The sequence below is a fragment of the Chelonia mydas genome, chromosome 2, assembly GCF_015237465.2.
Source record: "Chelonia mydas isolate rCheMyd1 chromosome 2, rCheMyd1.pri.v2, whole genome shotgun sequence".
Taxonomy (NCBI): domain Eukaryota; kingdom Metazoa; phylum Chordata; order Testudines; family Cheloniidae; genus Chelonia; species Chelonia mydas.
In genome coordinates this window covers 133177697-133204919 of record NC_057850.1, presented here as the reverse complement: position 1 = coordinate 133204919, position 27223 = coordinate 133177697, and the positions used below count along the sequence as shown (strand labels likewise).

Here is a 27223-nt window from a genome sequence, read left to right as displayed (position 1 = left end):
GAACACCTCTTAGCTGGGCTACCTGGTTTTCAGTGTTTTCTGCCTCTCTCCCCTCACTTCTGTTGGTGCCCATCTATCTTGCTTCCTAAATCACAATGCCCTAGGAATAGGGTTGTACCAACAAATCGTTTTGTATGATGATTCTTTTCCCATGCCAGTACCAATTTTCAGTGAAACATATGGAAGTCCAGAAAGGTTTTGTTGTAGAACATAGATAATAGGCCCCAGATCATTCGGTGTTTGAGATTTCTCTACCTGAAACAGGTTTGTTTGAGTCTGATGGCTGTTCATTTCTACCCTATCACAAGAAAGTAATCCAGTCTGATCAACAGTGAGGCTTACAGATATTCTATTGGGATACGGTGCTAACTTTGTATAAATAGCCTGTTTTTTTAATTAACTGTTTGCAGTTTCTGATAGTTGTTTATGCCTTAGGCTTGGTCTACACCTAGTTAAGCCAACCTATGCCCTGGTGGAGACAGTGCTTGGTCAATTGAAGAATTCTTCTGTCGAACTAGCTGCTTCCTCTTGCAGGAATGGGCTTACTACAGTGATGGAAAAAACCCTTCTATCACTGTAGTAAGTGTCTATGCTACAGCGGCACATTTGCAGTGCTGTAGAATGTGCTGCTCTAGTGCTTGTCATGTAAACATCCCCTCAGTGGTATCAGCTACAAGAGTGGTGCTGATTTTCAAATTGACGCATGGAAAAACACGCTCTTGGGAAGAAACAAAACGACTTTGCATTTGATTTGAAGTACTAAAATACTGTTTGCTAAAATACCATGCAATTGATGTTGGAGCTGTGTCAAGAGATACATAAATCTAAGTAAACTAAGTTTGGGTACACTTAAAATCAAGATTTCAGAACGTAAGATTGATTGGATAGGTTATATAATTACTGCACTTGAGCTTTTCTTTATAAAATTCTCAATATACTACGACAAGAGTTTTGCTAAGCACTTAACCGATAATGGAACACACACAAGAAAACTGACAGTTCCTGCTCACAAAGGTGAGGCGTTATTGGCTCGTTTTATTAATGCACCTGAGTGGCGTAGCTGAAGGCTAAACTGGCACACCATGCTGCTGTATGACTGTTGTTTCTTACCACTCTTAGCGTAAGCGAATAGATTTTCTACCCGAGGTGTTATGCCAAAGTTTGTTTATTTTACCCATGGGTACAAAGACGATAATTCTGCTGCCTACAAAGTAATGTGCTTGTAAATTGATATTAAAAGTGCATGCACGCGCACACAAGCATGCACGCTCTGCTGTTGGCCTACAGAGCCAGCGCTAACCTCAAGGAGGAATTCCTTACCTCCCAAATTAGCAGAATTTTCTTGCCTGCTTACATCATAAAACTAATAACTTCCAAAACTTGCTCAGACAGCCCAGTGTTTGTACAAGTCAGTAATAATTATGTTAGTCTGTAGCTTAGATGTTTTGCCGAATGGATATTACGAAGCTGTTAGCTGGGGAGAGAACAGATGGAGGTGGAAAGCATAGTTCTTCTAACTTGTTTTTGAATTCCTGGTCATCTGATTCTCCAGTACAAATTGGACAAGTTGTAGTTCTTAATCCCAATAAAAACCTCTCCTTTCTCTATATCAGATAATTTCAGACCTTGAATCGTGGAATGATGAGCTCTCTCAGCAGATGAATGACTTTGACACTGAAGATCTTACGATAGCAGAGCAGAGACTCCAGCACCATGCAGACAAAGCCCTGACCATGAATAACCTGACCTTTGATGTCATCCACCAAGGACAAGATCTGTTGCAGTATGTCAATGAAGTGCAGGCCTCTGGTAAGATGGATCTGTCCCATCTTATTCCGGTTAATGTCTTTAGAGGGATTATCCAAACTGATACTAACAGGGGTCTGAAAGTGGCATCGATCCCCATTAATCACAATCGAGAGGAGAATGGACATGTATTTTGCTTCTTGAAAATAATTCCATAGCATTTAAATAAAATAGATGAAGCATGCGGATCACTAATAAAGTAGACCCTACTGACAATTAAAATGCTCAGGTTTAAAGTGGGGGTGGGAGGAACTCTGTAGGAAGTGAAAGTAAATAGAAAAAAGAATAGAATGAATAGTACAAGGAATTTATTTTTAGATAAGTCATGTCTGTAAATTATGCATTGACTTTACAAGTAAAAGCAATTCATATTTTAGTTTCTTAACCCTTTTCACTTGATTTTCTTTGCAATATCCTGCTGCATTTAATCCTTCACAAAGATATCATTATAGACTTTAAGGACTTCTCCCAAGATAATGTTGAGCATTCACTTGCTCATTATAAAACACCTGGAAATAATGTTTAAGTTCCTTAATCAAATTCTTCAAGATTTAAGTATATTTTACTAAATCGAAAATTGTTGGTATATAATAACTGTAACTCCCCTGGAAATTAGATCCACGTATATTTCAAATTAATGGGTCTCCACAGGTGTGGAGCTGCTTTGTGACAGAGATGTAGATATGGCAACTCGTGTTCAGGATCTGCTGGAATTTCTTCATGAGAAACAACAGGAGCTGGACTCGGCAGCGGAACAGCATCGGAAACACTTGGAACAGTGTGTACAGCTGCGCCACCTGCAGGCTGAAGTCAAACAGGTATGAGCTAAATATGTTCTGTGCGTTGTGCGTATGTGTTCCATATATATACACATATGTATGCAAAAAAGGTAGCTAGGTTGTAAGAAAAAAGTGTTTTAACTTCTTATTCTTGCAGATTTTTGTCCTGAGAATTAGGCATCTAGCACACTTTTTTGACCCTCGAATCTCAAAACAGATAATACCAGCTTAATTGTTAAGTTACTGTTTGCTATGGGACAATGATGTCTGAAGAGCAGTTAGACTGTTCAGTCCATTTTTCTATCTTCCCTGTAGCAGACTGTAAAAAATCCTTTGAAATATTCCCTGACCTGTGCAGTGTGACTAGCGTGGGTGCCTTGCTTGCAGCACGTACCAGTAAGGAGGGATAATGCATAACAGCAGGGCACATCATATTGGCTGAGCGAAGTGAGACCTTTCACTCAGCTTCATGGAATCTCTGTCTTTCTGTAATGCAATAACTTTGGAATGCTGCATGTACTCAAGTCCAAAATTTCGGAGATGGTTTTAGGCATCGGTGGACATAACTCTATTGATTTTGGTGAAATTAGGAAATCCAGAAGGCAGAAAGGGGGCACACAGAGCCCTTGCACCTGGTGAACAGAGCCAGCAGCTTCAGCCAGCTCTAATTTTCCACAGATCAAAAAAGCGGTTGATGACAGCCATGGACATCTTCTAGCTCCTATTAGTATCTTCCAGCGTAACAACAGTCCCCATCTGAGCTCTACCCATTGTCCAAATAGAGTTTAAAATGTTGGCACCCTGAATGACTTACTCCCAGACAGGAGGGAAATGGGTGATGGAAGACTGGGGAACCTGGGAATGGGGAGAGGGTGCACAGAGCCCCTGGCATATGAAATAGGGGAGAGCAGGGGGCATAAAGAACCCCTGGCATGTGGGAAGGGGTTGAGGTGGGTTGTAGGGAACGCTGAAGTAGAGGGGGAGGATGGGAGGTGCACCCCCCCCCCCCCCCCCCCCCCAGGAACTTGTGAAAGGGAATGAAGGAGTGCAAGAAGCCCCTGGTGTGCAAGGAGCTCGGCCTGAAGAAGCTGTGAAACATGTGACCACTCTACTGTAATGTAACTTGAAGTATCTAAATGTTTATAGTTGGCCAGTGTGCAGACAGTATAGGCAGCACTTCTTAGAATGATTACAGAGTGCAAATGACCCTTTTACTGTGAGAGGAAGGGAGATGGAAGAGATTTTTCAATGATGTAGCTGAAACAGCCGTCTGTTATTTATTACGTGTTGTCTTGTGAGGATGAAAGGAAAGTGCCAATTGGTTATGATGTCCAGCTTGCACAATATATTCTTGATTGCAGAGAGTCACTTACCAGCTGAGACAGGATCTTTTCTTTATGAAATGCTGATGGACTAGAATGTGGTCAGCGGCACTACCCCTCCCTTTCCAGTGAGGTCGAAGCAATCGCGTTTTAGAATATAGCATGCAGTACTTGGTTCATATTCCATGGCATACTATATTTACCGTTTAATCATATATGTAATTCTTACTACAGCGTACGCTGTCCTGTCACCTGCATTTGTGTAGGAGAGCTGGGGGACCAGGGAGCGAGAGAGGAGGAACAGTTGAAAATTGCATTGACATGTGTTGCTGATCACATGTCCTACAGTAGTTGACAGAGGTATACTGCTGAGCAATGCCAGTGTCATGCTTAATACGTGTTTTCAGGATTTATTCAGTAAACCCTGTGTGACTCTTCATTTTTCTGAGTGATTAGGAATCCTAGCTAAAGTGGACATTGAAAGTTGACTATAAAACCAAAGTACTGAAAGCATTTAGCACAAACCTCTTATATAGATGTTAATTGCTGAGATTGGACCCCTCTTCTTCTTGAAGTAAGTTTGTGGGAATCTTTCAGCTGACTTAAAAGTCAGTTGGATCAGGCCCTTTAGAACTAGAGCTCATTTCTAGTATTGTAAATAAAAAACACTTGTCAAGATAGTATTGTTCATACTGCCTAGTCATAAAACAGTAATATTCCCACCCAGGAGATAGGTTGTTTACAGAGCATCTTCCTGTGGCTTTTTATTTTTTTAGTCCCTTCAGATTTATGAATGTTCACATGAAAGGGTGCAACCCATAAAGAATATTTAGATTGTAAGTTCTTCAAGGCAAGTGCTCTCTCTTATGGTTAGTATAGGTTTTAACAGAAATCAGGGCCCCATTATGCTTGTCTCGAGGTGATACCTTAATATCAACAATTAAAAACCCATTTTTATCTGTCTAGAGTTTTATATTAACTGTAATACTGTCATTCTTGACCTGTCACATTTTTCAAAGGCGTTTGAATTTTCAAATAAGTTCATAAACTGTGCTTAATATAAACACACAACTGAGAGGGTGCATGCATATGTTAAACACTTAATTTGTAAGTTTATCGCTTCTTATCCATATAATCTAAAAATGCTTCTCTCATCTTGAGACTGAAAAGTGTATGAATCTGAAAATATGGTCTGATACTTTGTATTTGTGTGGTCTCCTTATAATTCTACTAACACCCTTTGAAGTGTTTTGGGACTAGTAACTTTTATTTCTTCTGACTTTCATTACCTTAATACAAATACATGAGTTTTGGGGGGGGCGGTTAAGCCAGGAAGCAGGACCACTTGCTGTTTCCTCTGAACTGGAAAAAGCTTTGTAGCACAGCAGGTCACAGCCCTTGCGCTATCTGAGAGGAACATGACATAGTAAACCTCCTTTTCAGACTGTTCTGTTGTTTGTATTTTGTTGCCGGAAGCTCTGAACACATGGTTTCCAGGGTTAAATTACTGTGATTTCCTGCCCAATTTACTACTGTTGAACTGGGCATAAGCATCCATTATGTTATGGAGAGACAGTGTCTCTGCAGAGCTAAGATTGTAACCAGCTTTTCAGTTTAGTCATGATTTTGACTCCCCCACTAACTGTCAAACCTGCTGCTACTGCTGACTTCTTTTCATGATTCATTTACATATAGCAGTAGCGTGGCATGGTGCCCTCCAAAGAAAAAGGGGTTGATAGCTCAAGCTGTTTACCATCTAATGAAAACAAATAAGATGTGCCTGTGCTGGGTTTAGTTGCGACAATTGTCCCTCAACTCCACCAGTGATAGCAACAATGGTGGGAGCCCTGTGAAGACGAGGCTCTTGCAGCTACTTAATTTTGATTGGAGTTGTCCATCCTTGCTTTGAGCACAACAAATGGACGTGGTGATAAAAACATCCATGGTTGCTGGTGCCTTAATTACTTTACCTCTACCACTGGTGCAGCTCTTTTTATTTCTGACAGCAGTGGTAATTTCCCCCCCCCCACCCCCCCCCAAAAAAAACGTTAGTGTAGATAAAACTACAAGCTAGAACGATAACAGAAAATGAGGAGGTAGTGGAAGGGCTAAAAGAGGAACAGAGGCTTTAATAAGTCACATAAAAGCTTTGCTTGCTAAATTAAGATGCCGAATAGAGTTGGGTAGGGCAAGAGTAAATAGCAGCGGAGAGTGGTATAGAAGAAGGGGTTTGAGGTGGAAGTTGGAGGGCGTCTCAGCATGCTTGGTGTGCAAGAAGAGAGATTGCTTCAGATGTAGGGACTAGTAGAGCTTGACTTGAACTCCAGGGATGTGTGGTGTCTGGCTAGAATTCTGGGGGGAAGTGAAAGGTAAACTGATGCAACACACGTCAGACATTGGCTTGAAAAATAAGGGTGGTGTGCTTTTTCCATAAGATTTCTAACAGTTTTTGCCTCATGAAACTCAATTTAACCTTTACAAAATTTGCTTGTTTCTCCGTGTCAGCACTGGTGTCTTATGCTATTTTCAGAAAGTTGATTGTTAAATTTTAACTGACATGAAAAAAATTTTTTTTTAAATCTATGTTCTGATGGTGTTTATTATTATATCCATTGACTTCCTGATATCTGTAGTGGGGCCACCAGAGATTGTGGGGTTTAATATATGTCCCAGTCTTAGAAGTGGGCTCCTGCAGGGTTTGTGAGTCCCCCCTCAGTCCTGAGCCATTCAAAAACTCCTGTGTTGACATTATACCATAATAATACTTCACAAATATAGACTGAAATACATTCTAGGTTGAGAAACTAAGAACAAGCTATCAAAGTTTACCAGATGAATTCTTAAGACTTTCAAAAAAAAATTAGGGAAATAATAACGTTTTTTTTAATGTCCATTAAAGTAGCATAAACCAGTAGATCGTAGGCCAATGTAGTTAGTTATCCAGGTCAAATTTATAAATGACAAGGAGTGGAATTGCACCTTAGCTCTGCTCCACTGCACCTTATGAGACCACCGTATGCCTTCCTCTCAGAGAAGATGAGAAATATTAATAAGGGAGAGAATAAGCTAGCAGTTTCCTTGAACTGGGGAAAGGAGAGACCATCTAATATGAAATGCACCTGGAAAAAGCTTTGTGGATCTAAATTACTATCCACCTTGTTTAGAAACTGTGATGTTGAAAATTATTGTTAATAGCTGAGAGGAGATGATGCCCATATGCAGTTAAACTTTGACAGTATGACCAACACAATTTCTTTGCTGTATTACGCTCTGCATGCTAACAGTTGCCCCATCTACATGAATAGATTCATCCTCCATGACACTTAACTTGACAATACAATAGTACTGACTTTCTGTCTTCGCGATCTATACAATTCTCACTCCAGTCTTCCTGGTGAGTTGATTTATGACAGATGGTGGGGAGTTCACCACCATTTTAACTTCTCAAATATACATTAATTAGATTCTCTGGGGCTGCAGATACCATAAACCCCATATACTCTTCCTATTAGGATAATACTTCTTGCTACATATACCCTACAGCTGCGGACTTGTTAAAATCTGTAAGTGAACCCTCAAAATACCTTGATTTTAAGATTATTCTTGGCCAATCCTGCAAAAAGTGCAACACTAAAGGTCAGTTAGTGGAGCTGTGAAGCTTGTTCTAAGTACAGATACCTTACAGTAGGGTACGCAGGTTGGTGGGAGCATGAAAACAGAGTTGTAGTTGTTGGAGGTACCTTAACTCTGCATTTCCATGTTTTTCTACATTAACCCTTTTCACTTTGAGATGATATAGACTGTTTAATTTCTTTAACTTCCTTTCTGGTTTCCCATCCCTGACATGTTTTCAACATATCATGACAACTCCACCTTTAAGTGGTTAACTGTAGAACTAGGTATTGGCAGGTAGTCATATAAATCTGGTGACATTTTTGACAGTGTGGGAGGGGGAAGGGACATATAATATAAACGAAACATTAGTGCATATACATACATGCGTGTGTCAAGAGAGGTCTTGCTGTTTGTAACTTCCTGAGCTGTTAGAGGGAGAACTAGGCTTGGTGCTGTTCCCCACTCTGGATGGGGAGATCCAACTCGGAGTTACTGTGGTTATGCAACACCCTAACCAGTTACTTGACTTGTTTGTGTTTTAAACCCACTGTTGATGTATGTGGGTACTACCACATTTGTATTGCACTGGGAACCAAATAGGATTCTATTCTTGTGAGTGTCAGACAGTGGGGTTCACACATGGCGGGAGTGCAGAAGTACTTACCCAGGAGCATTCAGAAGTTAGAAGGGAGAGAGTAGCCCAAAACATGCATTAACATTAGTCCCATAGATCGCCTCAATATGATGTTCTTACTGCTTCATTCCCCAGTAAAAGGCTTAATGGATGACTTAAAGGTAGCTCAAGTCTGAGTTTGACAACGAAGAATTAAAAAAAAAACAAAAAACAGTAGTCATTATCTTAGCTTTCGTATGTGCATATAGTCATAAATGTACAGTTACTAAGCCTTATGCTCACAGTTCAAATTCTTGATCTGAAACAAAATTAACGTTAGCTGTTATAAATCAGATCTGTAACTTCACCTAGTGTTGTTTTCCAGGCACTGTCAAGGGCATTATGTTGTGGAACAAGTCTTGTTTCCTTAAGTAGTGTTAAATGCAAATAACTTACTTCTGTGTAGTAATAGAAATGGAACCTTTCTTGCTGATCAGAGGAGGACTTCTAAATTGTGCTGTCTTGTGTTCTGTTTCAGGTGCTGGGCTGGATCCGAAATGGGGAGTCCATGTTAAATGCGGGGCTTATCACGGCTAGCTCCCTCCAGGAGGCAGAACAGCTGCAAAGAGAACATGAGCAGTTCCAGCATGCTATAGAGGTATAAAAAGTGTGGTGTTCATGCCATTCTCCAATAAGATGGGTGCTTACGATATAGTTCATGGCAATCATTATAAAGCAACATGAGGAATAGATTAAATCCGTATGTACCTTCTAGGTAGATCTCTCACCCACCTGGGCAACAACGAAAAGGTTAATAACATGAGTGTGTACATTTGGGGTGAACAGATGAAGGGAGATAAGGACAGTTACTAGGAAAGGGAGTTTTGGGTAGCAGGGATTCTGACAGTCGTGATTCTGCTCTATGTCAGTGCAGTGCTTTTAATAAGTCAAGGGCAGTGGAAGTTCACTTTATATAAATATTTAAATTGTGTATTTATAAAATGGCTGAGACAGATTTAATCAAACAAAAGACTATTGCAAACACAGCGTTCTAGAATAGGATGCTGTGGGTTTTTAGGTTTTAAGACTAAGCTAATATAGTAGATGACAGATTGGTTACAAATGGGGAATATACACAAATTGCATCATTATAGGTAAGATAAAAGTTTTCCTAACATGGTCTCATAACTTCAGTGTACTGTATGTGTAAATTACTAGGTTTTGTTAATACTTTAATTTGATCTTTACAAGGTCTTGCTAACTGAGCTTTCATTATTAGTATGTTAAACTTAATCCTGTCTACCCTTTCAGTATAAAACTGGACAAAAAATTAAAGCCAGATTTTAATGCACTATTTTGGCACGTGGGGAGAGGTAGTGTGTAAATATTTGTTCGGTATTTTATTGTTGCTGAACACTAAAAAGTCTCTGGTGGTTGATTAGCTTTTTTGTTTTCAGAAGAACTCTATTTTACAGTAAATGCCTTCTGTTTTGCTGCCTTTTTGTGGAGTTTTCTGTTTCCCATCTCTGTTTACAGTTTGTAGTGTGTGTCCCCTCACTCTTGAAAGCTTTGGTATAGGGTATAACACTCCTGAGCTATGAGTATTTATCCTTGTAGGGATAAATGATGATGATTTTTAATTTGAATATTTTCTGGACCATAGTGCACTTGGATATAATCAAACTTCTTGTACATAGGGCTTCCAGATTACAAACAGGTGTATGTTTTTGCTGGGGGACCAAATGTTCAGTATTATCATTAACAAATAATCAGTTAGTTGGCTCATTTCACATCCCCCTGGATACTTGTTCTATCCATTTTCACTCCATGTAAGTGTGAAATGGATTGCAAGAAAGTTTGTATGAAGAAAATAATTCTGATATCCAATAATCAAGCTGTGCTGCTTTGGGTTTCACCCAGACCAGTAAGAGATTGTGTCACTGCCTGCCCTGTAACCTTTGTGCTGTGTAACTTTGCCTCAGAGCCCTGAAACCAGCAGCCAGCTCACTACACAATGGCCTCAACCTGGCTCCAGCCCTTGCAGGGTGACACCAACAGCACTTCCAGATCCAAGTTGCCCCTGCAGCGTCCAGTCCCTCTTGCTGAACCCTCACAGAAGTTATCAAGTTTGCTACATCCAAAGAGACCACACACAACAGCCTGGTAGTTGGCTGAAGACCCACACTTAAGATACTTTTCTAATAAAACAAGAATATGTTTATTATCAAGAAACCTAGTGAAAGAAGAATTAAGTGATTACAAGTAAAAGTGAAAGAGAGCGAGGAGAGGTTACAAATAAAACAAACAGAATGCTCTTTCTTGTGACTAAAAGTTAATTCTAGCCAGTTACAATCATTGCCTAAGCAATTTCCTTACCTACATCAACTTCCATAGGCTCAAAGGGTACTGTACCCGATCGTCCCATTAGAGATGGACGCAAAAATGAAAAGGCTTTTTGCATCCCCTTTTGTATTTCCAAAACTCACTGTTTTGTCCCCAGACTCAGGATGCACCCTGGTGTTCAGACTTGTGCTGTTCTTCCCATCTCTCTCTTTCCTTCTGATTCGTATGTAAAAGGAACTTCTGTTGTGTTGATTCCACAATGCTTAATTTACGTTGGAGATATGTGGAAGGCTGCCACATCGGGGTTGCGAAACTCTATAGAGGGCCGGGTAGGCAAGGCTGTGCCTCCCCAAACAGCCTGGCCCCTGCCCCCTCCCACTTCCTGCCCCCCTCAGAACCCATGACCCATCCAACCACCCCTCCCCCCCCGATCCTTGTCCCCTGACTGCCCCCTCCTAGGAACCAACCGCCCCCGGGGACCCCACCCCCTATCCAAGCCCCCTGACCCCTATCCACACCCCCGCCCCCGCCAGGCCCCCTGGGACTCCCACACCTAACCAACGCCGTTCCCCCCCCCCCCCGTTCCCAGTCCCCTGACCGACCCCAAGAACCTCCACTCCCTGTCCCCTGACTGCCCCCTGGGATCCCCTGCCCCTTATCCAACTCCCTGCCCCCTTACCATGCCGCTCAGAGCAGCAGGAGTTCGCAGCCATGCTGCCCGGTAGGAGCAACGGACCACAGCACTGGCGGTGCTCCAATCTGAGGCTGTGGGGGAGGGGGAGACAGCAGGGGAGGGGCCGGGGGCTAGCGTCCCCATTCGGGAGATCAAGGGCCGGGCAGGATGGTCCTGTGGGCCATAGTTTGCCCACCTCTGCTTTAAAGCATAATATGAGTGAATATTCCTAATTCCTCATACATTGTTAGTACATACATTTCACAATGATAGTAATCACCAGTGTGTCACCAGCTTTCATAAGAGACCTTACTCAATATACTTCTATAGTACAGTAGTATTGTAGCCAATCAATTGATTCAATTGCTTATTCTTTGAGGTTCAGTCCCCGTTCTCCCCCTGGGGTATTTGGACCCAGAAAACTCCACCTTTCCCCTCCCAATCCAAAGAGAGAACAAACCTGGAAGCCATAATTATATAATCCGGTTATGTACTGTAACTTGGCGAGCATTGTATGGCTTGCATAATCTGTTGCTGTGCAGTTGCTGTTCTTGTAGACTGATAGACACTGTGAATTGATAATAAATCTCTGTTGAATTTACTTCGTATTTGTTTGCCTAGAAAAAGTTATGCTGCAAACCTACTGCTAGCCCTTTATTTCCTTTGTCTGATATACGTGTGTAGAAAATAGCATTGCAAATAAGAAAATGAAACATGGATTTAAAGCAAATGCATTTAAACGTTATGCAATTAAATATTTTATTTCAACTTCTTATCAGAAAACACATCAAAGTGCACTGCAGGTGCAGCAGAAAGCAGAGGCGATGCTGCAGGCTAATCATTATGATATGGATATGATCAGGGACTGCGCTGAGAAAGTTGCTTCTCATTGGCAACAGCTGATGCTCAAGATGGAGGACCGTCTCAAACTTGTGAACGCTTCCGTGGCCTTCTATAAAACGTCAGAGCAGGTATAGGAACTCCTGAAGACCCATGCCTTTCAGAATAGTAAAGGGATTCGTGATGTTTTAGCATAAAAATTACCTTTGGCTCAAGTGGCAGAGTTAATTAGCTTTAGAGCTCAAGTTTATAAAACTGATATTAGCAGAAATGTTGGTATTTTAAAATTTTTATTTAGAACTTTCCATGCTGTCTTGGAAACGCTGGCGATATTATATTAACTGAGGCCTAGAAAAATGAAACTGACTCTAACCAAATTGCAGTACAGTCAGTGAAGTTTTATTTTCTATACTGAGCAGAAAGCAAAAACCACACATTATAATTGATAAAACAAAGTGTGTTTGTAAAATGCTTGGTCACAAATTATTCACATGTTATTAATAACATTTATGTAAGATTTCCTCTAAAATGTTGCTCTGGTATTAGATTTTTTCTTCAGTGGTAAGTCAGCTACATCTTAAATCCCCATCTGCCCTTCTTGACCTTTTTTTCTTTTCCCCCCTGTTTCAAATCAGGATTAGATAATTGAGTAATTTGGATTTTCAGTTTCTGGAAAGGGCCTTGCCCAGGGAAAGTGTCATATGTTCAGATGTACTGTCATGTAAGAAATCACTTCTGATCATAGCTTGATTAAAATCCTATCATAAATAACTAGTGTGTTACCACCTATATCATACTTTTCATCTTCAAAGTGTTTCATGAGTTTTAATCCACATCACATCCTGGGCAGAGTTTGATGGCAGTTTCCCTATTTTAGAGAGGCGGGATGGAAAACAGATAAATTGAAGACACAATCAGCATCTATGTCAGAGCTGGGATTAGATGTCTAGGGTTCTTGGTTTCAAGTCTCTTGGCTCAAACTACTTCACAGTGTTGTTCAACTGAAATACTAGAGATATTTGTCTCCTCTTGGCTGGTAGGTTTGCAGTGTGCTGGAGAGTCTGGAGCAGGAATATAAGCGGGAAGAAGACTGGTGTGGGGGAGCAGACAAACTGGGTCCCAACTCTGAAACAGATCACGTGACCCCTATGATAAGCAAGCACCTTGAACAAAAAGAAGCGTTCCTGAAGGTAAAGATGATGTTGGTTACGTGTTGGGAAGCAAGCAGTTACATCCTCACCTATCTCGAATAGACCAGAAAAACCCAATGACAGGTGTATGGCTTCGTGAGCTCCTGAATGGTGATTACACAGGGAATGGCATATGACTGTTTCTCATGGTGATTAGAACATTGCCAAGTGCATAAAATGTATGCCAGTTTATATAAATAAGTTTCCAATTCAACTTCAGCAGATAGCTTGGAGAATCAGGCATCCCACTGTGATAGATGTGTAGCTGGGACTCACTTTTTTCAGCAGCCTCCACTTCCCAGAACACTTGAAAGACACTTCTTTAAAAGAAGCAACAGCTGCTCAGCACAGTGGCTCCCCATGACTCAAAGCAGCTCCCAGCAGCGCTAGAGCTACAGTGGGGAAACCTGATTCTGTGCTCCTTTTTCTGTGGTATTTTATAATTGCTCTTAAAAAAACAAAATACTATTCTACACTACAGTAAAGCTCCAAAACGCTATAGTGCCACCATGTCTTTGAGTATTCCTGTTACAATTCTACTACCCTTAAAATAAAAGTAGTGCTTCAGATTTTGTAACCAAATTATAAATAAAAAATCACTTAGGAAGAGGAGAGCCAGTTTGGAAGGGGAAAGGGTAGCAGAAGGCGAGTGGGGAGAGAATACCAGGAGAGGGAGACAAAGGACGGCCGGGAGGTGGGGTGTGTGTGTGAAGGCTGCTGTTTTCCAGAGAAATACAATCTTAAAATATAGTACAAGAAATTCAACACAACAGCAATCTGAAGAAAAGATAAGGCAGTAGTACTGGGCCACTTGTATTCAATTTTTGCTGATAAGCAAGGTGACTTAGCAATGGTAATACGTCAGTGGCACTTGAAAATAATTGTGATAGCCTCTGCCTGTGGGATGTGTGACTGCATGGAAAATACTATATGGTCAGTAAGTATACAGAAAGTCCTTCCTGTGGTGTTGTATTAGAGTAGTTTGAAAGCCTCTTAATGTTAGATACTGAGCTGCAAACACCACTGAAAACATGAATTTTCGTATAAACTGTAGGGGCAGTGTCAAATGGATCTCTCACTTGCAAATGTCTGAACTTTTGGGCTGTTCTGAGAATATGATCTGATAAATTACTGTCTCAGTGATCGTTGTCATTGATCATATCTGTTCTGTCTTCACCTAACCTTTTAAAGTAGTAGTTTGATGTTCCGCTTCATTACAAACAAAGGACACCAGGCCTATATATAGTATTTGGTATATATTCAGAAGTTGAGGTTAGGAAGGCAGCTATGCTGGTTCTTGGCAATGCAGTTAGATTCTGGTTGTTGTGTTGCTCTTTGGTTTGAATGCTTTTAAGACCTTTAAAGGGCATGTCTTCTTTCAGTACTTTTGGTTTCATTTCAGCAGAGCAACCATTTTTTCAGTTTAAACTAGTGGTGGATCTTTTACAATATCCAGGTGATTACTGAAAGTTGTGCGCTTGGTTTACATAATAATGACAAATAAGTTAAAACAATCTACTCTGTGTACCTTGAGCCGCACTTAAAAGTATGAAGAAGATCACTTTTAAGTAACTTCAGGTATAAATTACATGTAATGCTATTTAGTGTGCAGTGCCAGATAACCTAGCCCTGGATTAACTGCTATTTGCTTGGAAAATAGTGATCTTTTTAACTGTTTGTCTGCTCCGTATTGAATAGGACATAGTAGGCAGAAAAAGGAGTGTGTGTATCCATGTGTCTGTTAATGCCCCTTCAAACACAGCAATTTCAAATGCTACTGAATCTTCTCGTAGGCTTGTACGCTGGCTCGGAGGAATGCTGATGTCTTCCTGAAATACCTGCACAGGAATAGTGTAAACATGCCAGGGATGGTAACTCACATCAAAGCTCCTGAACAACAAGTCAAAAGTAAGTGTTCTGTTCGGAATTTGGCCTTCGTGCGCTGCAACAAATCTGAGAAAATGAGGGTGAGCCCCTGCCAGGGCGGATACAGTATTTCAGATTTATCAGAAAATAAGTGATCCACCTTGGTGAAGGTTTAAAATAGCTGGTAACCACTCATCTTCATTTTTCAGTTTTAAGAAAGGGAAGAGTCTTGCACCCAAATAAAGCTTGATTGTTATCAATTTGTATATTTCAAAGTTAATGTCCTGTTTAATTTACAAACGGAGACTTAAATGCATTGCTGTTTATACAGAAGTGTCAAGAATTCCACAGCCAATAAGTCTACATAAGCACATTTGGTATTCTGGGCTATACAAAATGCAATGGGAATTCTGTGTTAGGAGAACACAAAACTTGAAAATGGCCTACTGAATCTCTGGACTAGTTTAAAGGTACTTGATTGAACATAGGATAACTGGGAGGCCCAGGTAGTAGGGTAAAATGGTTCTATTAAAGCTACAAATGTGTGTGTATCTGTGGTGGTGGAGAAAAGGAGATGGATCTTTGAGATGGGTTTGAAAATTGTCAGTATTCATTTAGGCAGAGCAAGACTTTAAGGTAGTACTGGTCCACTCGGGTGAGGAATGCAAGAGATGTTAGTGCCCACAGTGAAACAGTGGATGGAGAGAGAACAAAGATCAGTGGTATTACAGCAACAGAACTTAAGCTCAGAAAATAAATGAGATAGGAGAAATGGAGATGGAATGGGATAGAACTCAGAGAAGGTTTTGAACAATAAGGATCTTTCTTCAATAGATTTTTGAGTGATGATTGCTTGTTTGCCAGTTGTGATTCCCCCAACCACGCTTTAACTATGGCTAAACTTTTGGGTCATAAAGTAGACAGGTACAGTGTGTGCAAGTATTGCAGAAGGAAGGGTTGTCCCCTCATTGCACTGCAGGTTGAAGAACTTTCTGCAGTTGCTTCTTCACACAGTCTGGTTATGTTGAAATTGAAAGCTAAGCCATGTTGAGTTGTGTTTGTGGATGTCAGCAGCTATCTGAGATGGTTCTGGCTATGGGGGAAACAAATTGTGGGTGTCAGACAAATATACGATTTGAAATGGAAGACTGAAGAGGGTTCACAAGGGATGGAGTCACACCACTGAATATGAGAAGGGATAAAAACATGAATTAGTTTATGAAGAGGTTAAGACCCACTCAGAAATATATTGCTTACATAAGGGTTTTTTCTTACAACTTCATGGATTTTTTTTTTAAGTAAGAATTTGAAATAGTGTAGTGTAGCAACAAAGACTTGTAAACTACTTGCATTTAATCTGATTGCTATTGGTACATTCACAGTAGTTGTGCAATCAACTCACCTATTGTAAACCAGAAAGATTTGAGTGAAGAAAGGGGAGAAATACCAACCTGTATCCTCCAGGGTATTACTGTACCTGTACTGTACTTTTCATGGTCTCCTACATCAGTGGCTTTCAGTCTTTCCAGACTGCTGTACCCCTTTCAGGAGTCTGATTTGTCTTGCATATCCCCAAGTTTTACCTCTCTTAAAAACTACTTGCTTACAAAATCAGAGGTAAAAATACAAAAGTGTCACAGCACACTATTATTGAAAAATTGCTTACTTTCTCATTTTTACCATATAATTATGGTAAAAATGAATCAATTGGAATATAAATATTGTACTTACATTTCAGTACATAGTATTCAGAATAAAGAAGTACTGTCTGTATGAAATTTTAGTTTGTACTGACTTCAGTAGTGTTTTTTATGTAGCCTGTTGTACAGCTAGGCAAATATCTAGATGAGTTGATGTACTCCCTGGAAGACCTCTGCGTACCCCCAGGGGTATGCGTACACCTGATTGAGGACCACTGTTGAACATAGTAATTGGCATGCTCAGTTCAGACATACAAGTCACAGATGACAATAACCTAAATATAGGAAAAACTAAATCTACAATAACTTACATGTAGGCAACATACACCTTTCATCTTAGTAAATCCTTCATCTGTTTCATAAAACAGCGTAATGGTGCTGAAAAGATGTATTGAGGCGTACTGAGGTGTTTTTCTTTGTAGGACTCAGTACTGCTGTGGTAGCTGAACAGATAAATCATAGAACCATAGGGAATGTAGGTGTGGAAGGTACCTGCAGAGGTAATCTAGTCATTGTATGATAGTTTTCTTTTTCTAAGTATATTTAAGAAAAACAAAAGGAAGGAGTATGATAAAGGACGGTAATAAAACCATAAATACATTTCTTGTCAAATGCAAGCTGCAGTACATTTCAGAGTCGTTTCATTCCCTCTCGTTCATAGAAGAATCTGACAGCTTGAAATGCTGTCTGCTCTGCAAGCCGGTGCTCTGTAAATAGAGATTAAAACTTTTAGCATAAATTTAACATTGGAAAAACTGAACAAATACACACCTATAATTCACATTTTAAAAGGCTTTTCAAAGAACACACTGGATGCCTATTTCATAAAATTACTTGAACCAGTCAAGTCTAGTACTGAAGGCTTAAAAGTATGTTACTCTCTACTGCTGTGGCACCCTCCCCGCCCACACACACACACACACCCCACTTAATGAAGGAGGTGGCTGGGTGATCCTCTGTCTAAGATCCATTACTTTTGCTCCTGTCTCAGGAAGGCTTTAAGAGGTGCAGTTTGTGGTACCTGCAATACAAATCAAAAAAGTTTAGGAAGCATGCTGTTATCCTAACCACCCCTGGAAGATGAGTTATGAGAGGCCACTGTTAATGGGGAGGGGGTATAATTCAGGAGATGAAAATATGCAAAGCTGCTTGTCAGCAGCTGAATTCAACACACTACTGTTATATAACTTCATGCTGTGTTATACAGTATCTTTTTCTGGCTCTTGGCATCCAAAGGAACTAATAGCATAAATCATTGCAAAAGCACAGCCAAATGTCTCTCACTGGCACACCATCTGTACAATGTTCTGATAGCATGGACTCTGTTCCAGTTAGCTAAGTAGATCTTACATGCTGTGTATAACAATTGACTCCAGTTACGTCAGTCTCAAGATGTCCATTTTTATGTAGTGTCCAGTCTGAAATGTTGTAATACATTGAGATTTCCCCAGAAATCTGGGAAACGTTTCTCTAGGATGAGCATTTGAGAGGTGGTGGTAGGCGGATAGACTGTCAAAGTAGATGGGAAAATGCGATCAAGGTAAACCTGTCAGAAAAGGGGAATGGGAGCTCAGTAGGTGAGGGGAATGGAGGTACAATTATGGCTCGTACTGCCCTTCTTACCAAATTAGGAGATCATAATATTAATGGGCCGAGTCGCTGTCCTGTCAGCCATGTACTGTGCATTGACCCTGAGTTAGTATTAACATTCCCTGTAAGCTGTGCACAGCTATCCTGTATCTACCACGCAGGGAGCCCAGCCAATGTAGCAACACAGACTGCTTCCCAACACAATTTGCTGCTTTGCTGTTACTGAGCATGCTTAGTAACATCTCGTGAAGCTTCTGCCCTTATTTTGCCCTCACATGGCATAACAATTTGCCCCTTGCTAGTAACAGAGGCTAAAAGGGTGGTGGGGGGGGGGAAATTTGGAGGGAGTGATGGGCTGAATTTGTTCAGGGAGCAAACTGTGTGTGCATGGGGCTCAAACAGATGGAGGGGAGGGGAAGCGGAGAGAGGGGGAGAATCAGGGATGGGAGGTAGGAGCCAGGTTTAAGAAAGGGAAATGGGCGCTGCCAGACAGTGGCGTGGGGGTGGGACAAGGATAGGGAAGAGCAGAGAGGATAAAAGTTACTGTAAACGGGTGAGCTCTCTACAGGGTTTGCAGAAACAGGATGTACGTGGCAGAAGCTTCCCCCTGCCCCCAGCACGACAGCACATCTCAGCACCCGCTTCTCATGGCCAGCAGGGAAGGGGTGAGAGATGGGTTGGGGAGACAGGCTCAAAGGAGGGGATGGTAGGGGCTCCCTTCAGGGCTGAGGCTCCTCTGCATGACATAGAAGTTACCAAAATACCCAGAGTAACAATTACGGTAGCCGATTGTCAAATATCAGTAATAGGACATTTTTTCTTTTTCTTTCTTTCTTTGAATTATCAGAATCCATGAGTCTAAAAGTAAAGCCATGCCCTCGCCATCTGTTTTTACAAATTTGAAGTTCCTTATATTGAGAAGCATCGAATGATGCTACAAGTAAAATTGGATGAACATGACAAAAGTCTGTTTGTGAGTACTGTTACGCAGAGTACCAAGAAATGCCAAATATGCTCATTTTAATTTTATCCATGGTCCTGAATTTAATAACTAAATGTAAGGATCCTGAACAAAATTGTTAGCAACACCGCCTAACTTAATTATGGGTTTCATTTCTGCTAGAAGTGGAAGCAGGTCTCAAGCAGTCCAAGTAAATGTTCTACTACTGGCAGGATACTGCACAATAATACCTGTCTTTAAAACTCCTTTGACACACGTGTACATGATACTCTAGTCTAGTACGGTCAATACTATGCATTTCTGAAGTCCTTACATGAACATTTATGTAATCCATACTTTAAACAGTCCTGAAATATTCATGTACACAATAGACCGTAATCTCTCTAAAAAGCAATTGCAATCCATTGTGTTTACTCTGAGTTCTGTGTGGGATTTCTGACCCTGCCTCATTTGTTGCAGGGGTTGAGTGCTATGTAGGAAGCGAAGGCATGGTCTCAGGGCTAAGGCAGTTGAATGCTGCCCTGAAGAATTGGATTCTATCCCTACCTCTGCCACAGACTTTGTGTGTGGTGCTGGGCAAGTCACTTAAGCCAAACTGTTCACCGGTGATCACTGTTTGGGCACCAGGAAAGTGAGGCACACGCAATATGAGACACTTGGGTCTACATCTGTGAAGTGCTGGGTGCTTGAAAATGAAGTCTATTGGAGCAGTGCTTTAAATACATAATATGCTATAAAAATAAGCACTGTGAAAACCCTGTGTGTTTCAAGTCGGGCATACAAAATTAGTGAATGTTTATGCCAATTTTAGCTTTAATCTCTCTCATCCTCAGTTCCCTAGTTGTAAAATGGGGATAGTGCTACCTAATCTCATAGGATTCTTGTGAAGATACGTTGATGTTTGTGAAGCACTGTTATACTATTGTGAGAGCACTGCAAACATCCAGGACAAAATCAATAATTTTGTATTCTGTGTAGGGTTTAGATGGTGTGCATTACGTGAAGCCTGGGCCACACATTGAACCAGGAGGTTAAAAAAATATATTGAATAACTTCTAATCCACTGAATGAAGCAGTAGTCCCATAGAAAAAAATAGTATATGATTATGTTATGATGTCCTGTCCCTTTAAACATTTGAGCACTCCCCCACTCTCCAGTGCAGAACCTCACTTTCATGTTGTTTTCACTTTTGCCTCAAGAACAATAGAACTACCATCACAACAGACAGCTGAGTTTCTATCAGCTCCCTCTGTGTCTGTGTCTTTTTCTGCTGGATCCAAATATAACACATGCAATTAAAGATAGTATTATAATGCATTCGCACAAGGGGGTGCGAATTTAAATTGCATAAGCAATCTTAATTCCGGCATTTCCGAACTTTGTCCACTTGACTATTAAGGCTGCTGTGTTATTTTAATGTGCTTCTTTTTGGGGAGGGTGTTTAATGGCTTATATGGCTTTGAATCTATGATCTAGATCAGAGGTGGGCAAACTACAGCCTGCGGGCCACATCCGGCCCGTGGGACCATCCAGCCCAGCCTTTGAGCTCCTGGCCTGGGAGGCTCGCCTCCTGCCCCTCCCCCTCCCACACAGCCATGCCTCCATGAGGGCAGTGGGGCTGCGATCTCCTGCCGGTCTGAGCGGCATGGTAAGGGGGCGGCGCGTGCAGCGGTGGGGAGGTTGGGTCCCGGGGGGCAGTCAGGGAGCAGGGGGCGGTTGGGTGGGTGGGGCGGAGGTTCTGGGGCAGTCAGGGGTCAGGGAACGGGGGGGTTTGGATAGGGGGTGAGATCCTGGGGGGGGGGTGGTTTGGGGCAGAGGGGGTCCCCAGGAGGGGGCAGTCAGGGGACGGGAAGTGGAAGGTGCTGAATAGGGCGTGGGGGCCAGGCTGTTTTGGGGGCACAGCCTTCCCTACCCGGCCCTCCATACAGTTTCGTTCCCCGATGTGGCCCTCGGGCCAAAAAGTTTGCCCACCCCTGATCTAGATATTTTCTGTATACTGTCATTTATTTTACATGATTCAGATTTAATCATATGTAAAATAGGTCTCCAATGTTCTGGCTCATCTGTGTAATCCTCCCTCAGAGATTGCTTTGTGGGCTGGCATGAACAACTATGAAAATGAGCGTTTCTGCTTTGATTCCTCTGAATTTTGCTGCTTGCCTGTCACTGTCTGCTTTGTCGATAAGCTGTATCGAGGGAAGCTGCTCAGTGTGCATGAGTTTAATTCCCACACTGTGTGCACCTCCACTACTGAACTTGGCCTACTCATTTGAAGTAACAGCAAAGTCAGTCAGAGGGTTGATACAGGCATATCCATACCCATACCCCATGCTGCACAGGAAGGCGTAAAACCCTCAGGGTCTCTGTCCATTTGACCTGGGGGAAAATTCCTTCCCTACCTCAAATATGCTGATCAGTTAGACCCTGCGCATCTGGGCAAGACCCATCAGCCAGACGCCTGGGAAAGAATTTTCCGGAGTGACTCAGAACCCTCCCCATCTAGTGTCCCATCACCAGCCATTGGAAATATTTGCTTCTAGCAGTCACAGATCAGCTACATGCCATTGTAGGCATTCTCGTCATACCATCTCCTCCATAAACTTATCTAGCTGAGTCTTGAAGCCAGTTAGGCTTTTTGCTCCCCTTGAAGCCTGTTGCAGAACTTCACTCCTCTAATGGTTAGAAACCTAATTTCAAGCCTATACTTGCTGATGGCCAGTTTCTATCCATTCGTTCTTGTGTCAGCATTGGCGCTTAACTTACATAATTACTCCCCTTCCTGGTATTTATCTCTCTGGTGTATTTATACAGAGCAATCATATCTCCCCTCAGCCTTCTTTTGGTTAGGCTAAACAAACCAAGCTCTTTGAGTCTCCTCTCATAAGGCTTCTATGTGCAGTTCTCCAAGAGTGGAAGTATGCAGTTCATCCCACTATAGACTGGGTCGTTAGGTTACAAACTCCTGTTTCACAAGCCACATTCGTTTGAGCCAGCCTAAACGGGTTTGGGTCTGGCTGTGCAGTCCTTTCTGGAAGTTTGTGACCAGAATGAACTGCAGTGACTCAGGACAGCTTAATCAAAAACTATGATTTATTTGTTTATGGAAACTAACAGTAGAATTAAAATAGCGTTAAAACAAATGTCTATATGCATTTCCTCTGCCTTAAACCTCAATCTTCACTTGCATGTTTAAGAAGGCACTAGCTTATCCCAGATCTCTCTCCTTGCCTTCCCCCTGCCCCCACCCAAGTTGGAAAACCAGTTTGCATCTCATCAGACTCCCTCTCTATCTCCACCAGCGTCTCGCCCCCTCTATCCTGTGGTTTTTATCAGAACCAACCTCCGTTTTAGTGTCCCTCCAGAATTTCCCCCTTTCTCGGCCACAGTTGAGTGACAGTAAAATGCATCCAGTCCTTGTCATTAACATAAAAGGAAAAATGGTGGTTAACCAAACTGAGGGGATGAAAGGTCAAATTAACAGTGGCAGGTGGGTGGGGATTCCTGAGGGCCTGCTGTTTGCGGGATTCTCTGATGTGTGAAAGGAGAGAGATGGCATAATAAACAGCAGAACTGCTTTTACATGTGTCTTCATTTCCAAGTAATAAATTCATTTGCTTGAAAGCAAATGGACTAGGGACTATTTGAATCAGTGCATGATTTGTTTGACTGGCAGTATTCTTGTTGACTTTTGAAGGAATGTTAATTATAGTAATTTTATTTCTGAGTTTTGTAGTGGATTTCTCTGCATGCGTGGAGTTTCAGGTGAGTTAGGATATCACAAGAATAAATCTGTTAACGTATTTACTCCTGGGCTGTATGTTCACTCATGTTTATTGCATGACACCAGATACCTTATAGAACTCTAGAAATTTCAGTTGGGAAATGATTATTGATTATGTTCAGCCTGAATGCTTAAATGCATCTTGTCTACTTGTCCCCATTCTCTCTTTCCTCACCAGCCTGGTGCAGAACTGTCCCCTACATTCTATCAAGTGCACTCTCTAGTCTCAAAAGCCTATTGTTTCCGTACCACTTTTTGATGAAACCACCAGTCTTTATTTTAACTAAATCAGTGTCCCTGTCTATAAAAACAATTTTTTTTTAAATTTGTAAAGGAAATTTTTTTTGTGTAGTTCTTAATACAACACAATATTTATTTGCAGAGCTTTTAGCCTCACAGCTTCCCTTCATTACAAAATAAAGGACCATAACCTTCAGTTAATTTGTCTGTCCCTGCAGATATCTTAAATGAACTCTTCCAGAGGGAGAATCGCGTGCTGCATTACTGGACAATGAGAAAAAGGCGCCTTGACCAGTGTCAGCAGTATGTGGTCTTTGAAAGAAGTGCCAAACAGGTCAGGATTTTATCTAAGAACATTTTCCATTCCATGCAACTCAAATCCCATGCAGATCAAGGTGTGGCTTATCGCCTGACTTTGAGGGAGTAGGTTGCTCCCATTGACTATGTTACTTGGAACTTCTGAAAGGCAGACTATTAAGAATCAAGGTATAAAAACCTTATCCCACTCCTCCGTCAAATTAGAACACTAGAAATAATTTTTAAAAAAAAATGTAGGCAGCCACCTATAACCAATCTATCACTCTCATATTGTACTACAAACAGGTGGTTGTTTTACCACACTGTTGAGTTGTTGTTTTTTTTTGCCAGGCTGTGTTGAATAAGTTGTTAAATATTTTAGTAAATTCTACCAATGCAAAATAATATGAATAAGGAAGTACCTGAAAGGCTGACTCATAACAATATTACCTTTAAAATCTGCATTTCTTTTGAGTATCTTCAGAACTGTTAAATAACATCATTGTAAGTGAAAGATCAGGGAAGAAAAATCTTCACTATTGTGTGCATTTAATAACACTTTGTATACACTCGGTTTCACTGTTTTTCCTGCTTACTGGGTTAACGTCATACATTTGTGTGGGTCTATTACACAATGGTAGAGAGAATATTTAAAAAGAGAAGTGATTTTTAAACCATAAAAATATCAGGGGAACTCCAAGGCAGAAGTAGTAATTGAAATGGCTTTTAACTTCTTGGAATAGACTAGATGACACAGAAAGTTCTGTCAAATACTCTGAGTTTTTTGGTCCATTTGGCTCAGTCAGTACAGGCACGATCATGCTGGCTGTCTCTTGTGTAGGTGGCTTTAGCAGATGTCTGGTCTCCTTGTGTCACTTGGCTCCTGGTGTACTTGCCCAGGAATATTCAAAATTCAATTCAGGAGGTATTCTACCTCTGGCAGCTACCCCTTAGGTACTATATATCTGCATCCTAGCTACCCACTGTTTGGAATGACTGTGTAGGAGTCACTGTCATTGAGGCCAGAGAGGTAGAAATTAGAATAATTGCGTCTCGAGAAAATGACTTCCCAGTCTGGAGAGACAGAAAAGGCTGAATTTCAGAAATATGGTATGGGCAGAAGCACCCAAGCTTGGATACAGCCTGGATGTATGGTTCTTCTTTGAGTGCTTGTTCATGTCCTTTCCAGATTTGGTGTGTGTGCTTGCCACATGCACTGGTGCTGGAAGTTTTTCCCTCAGTAGGGGACTGGTTCTGGTGCCCGCTGGAGTGGCACCCGCATGGTGCGGTATAAGTGGCACCACCAGCTCCCCACATCCTCAATTCCTTCTTGCCACCAGCGATGGTGCTGAAACATCTGCTGCTTCAGCTAGCGTTGTTTCGTTCTCTGTTCTTGCAAACCTTGAAAACCTGTAATATAGTTGTATATAGTTAGTAGTTTCTTAGTTACCCTTAGTAGTAGTTCTCAATTCTTTGTTAGTCCCGAACCGGACTCAGCTGGGGGACGGGGCATGCCCTGCGATTGCTGCAAATGGTCTATGCTCATCAGCAATCCACACACCAGCTACCTAAGGTGCTTAGGCGAGGGACCCATAAGTGACAAGTGCTGTATCTGCAAGTTGTTTAAAGCTGGGACGAAGAAGGAGCACGATATCTGTCTGAAAGCGCTCCTAATGGAGTCGTCCCTCACTCCAGCAGTGGTCCGACTCTGCCCCGAGCCCCGCAGCTTCCGTGCACAGTGCTCCGCTGGCACCGCCTACAAACTGGCAATGATCCCCCTCCACGACTCCGGTCAAGAAGCTAAAAAAGACTGTGAAGGGAAGCTCTCCTACCTCCTATAAGGGAAAGGAGAGGGCTGGGGGCGAGCCACAACCCGTGCTGGGCAGCTCAATGCCTCCTTTGGGTAGTCAGGCCCCAGCTCAAGTTGAGCAGTGCAGCCCATCCCATACTTCTCCTGCAACTGCAGATAGCGGTGCAGGCCCTCGCCAACTTCAGGTGCCTTTGACGCCCAAAGCCCTTCAAGCAGCTCAGGAGATCCTGGTGCTCCTAGTGCTGTCCACATCGGCTCCAGCGGTACCCCGGTCTCGGAGGAAACCCGCGCTGGGACCTATGCAGGAGTCCCTGCTTCAGCTGCACTGTTCCCCATCGAGAGGGACGTTCCGCCACCCAAAGCCGTCACACCTCAGGACTAGAGAGGCAGACTCAGCGGAGCTCTCTTTGGTCTCCGCACAGGGGGCACCGATCGAGGGACTTGAGATGTACCTCGCCGGTAGATTGGCGCAGACCTTCTGAGGCATACGCCATCTGGCAAAAACTCCCGGACCGGCCCCATCCGTCTCCAAGGGCCTGGTGCTGATCACGGAACCGAGGATCAGAGATCACTGGGCCGTCATCACCTGTCTCTTAGCAGTTGGTCACCCTTCTTGGGAAGATCCTTCCTGCAAGCGGCCTGTATTAGCTCCCGGTCCTGGTACTGGTGGAGTAGCATGAGGCGTGGATCGCTGGGTCTCCGATGCAGATCCACTGAACACCGTCGGTCCCTGAGATCCCAACCAAGACGCCCGTCTCACTCGGACAGGTCAGCTTTGGGACACAGTGACCGGCACCAGTTGGACAAGAGCCAGCGCTCCACCCAATCCTGGTCGCCTGGTACCGACTGCTCCATTTATACCTCTGACATGGAGCTAGGTTCCCTGACTGCGGGACAATCCCTGGTACCTGCAGTTCTGCCTACATCATCAGCACTGAAACCTGTCCCATGGCCCCAGGTGCAGTAGCTGGTGCCATGGTACCTGTAGAACCCTTGGGGGTTCACCCAAACTTCCCAGGCTGCCTGGTCAGCATCGAGAGCCTTGGAGAAGCCAGTGGTCTCAGTATCCCATCCCCCTCCGGTGCTCGAGGCTTCGGGGGGTAGGACCCACAGGTCCAGGAGGATCCAGGGGAGCAAGCTGCTGGACCACCAATGGAAGTAGAGGACACTGCGGCACCAGCATCATCCTCATCGTTGCCAGAGGAGGCTATCACGGGGCCCCCTCACCCACTTCCGCAAGATGACGCCAAAGTTCACTGGGAACTTTTGAAAAGGGGTGCATCCAACCTGGGGCTTCAGGCAGAGGAACTGAAAGAGCCCTCGGACTCCCTATTTGATGTCCTCTCCTCCTCAGCTCCTGTCAGGGTGGTCCTACCCCTTCATGAAGGGGTTTCCAAAATCACTAATGCCCTGTGGCAGACCCCCTCTTCCCTGGCCCCTATCTCCCAGAGGGCTGAATGCAAGTACTTCGTGCCAACCAAGGGGCATGAGTACTTATACTCCCACCCAGCCCCAAGTCCCTTGTGGTGGAGGTGGTTAACCACAAAGAGAGGCAAGGACAATCCAGGGACACACACCAAAATAAAGACTCGGAGAGGTAGGATCGCTTTGGGTTTAAGATTTATTCGTCTTCCAGCCTTCAACTGAGAGTGGCCAACCACCAAGCCCACCTTGGCCGATGTGATTTTAATATGTGGCAAGCCATGGCCAAGTTCGAAGGGTCGCTCCCTGAGGCTTCCAAGAGGGAGTTCCGAGTGATCCTCGATGAGGCATGACCACGGCCAAGGCGGCCCTTC

General features: G+C 42.7%; 1 protein-coding gene across 6 annotated transcripts in view; it reads left to right on the top strand.

The window, feature by feature from the left end:
* TRIO (trio Rho guanine nucleotide exchange factor) overlaps positions 1-27223 on the top strand; it is a 400036-nt gene that overhangs the window by 222508 nt on the left and 150305 nt on the right. For all 6 annotated transcript variants that reach the window (XM_007065023.4, XM_037893324.2, XM_043540247.1 and 3 more), the window contains 7 exons: positions 1614-1809; positions 2458-2624; positions 8674-8793; positions 11931-12122; positions 13032-13181; positions 14975-15089; positions 23539-23654. In XM_007065023.4, the coding sequence (XP_007065085.1) occupies positions 1614-1809; positions 2458-2624; positions 8674-8793; positions 11931-12122; positions 13032-13181; positions 14975-15089; positions 23539-23654 (1056 nt within the window). The remainder of the gene's footprint in view (positions 1-1613; positions 1810-2457; positions 2625-8673; positions 8794-11930; positions 12123-13031; positions 13182-14974; positions 15090-23538; positions 23655-27223) is intronic.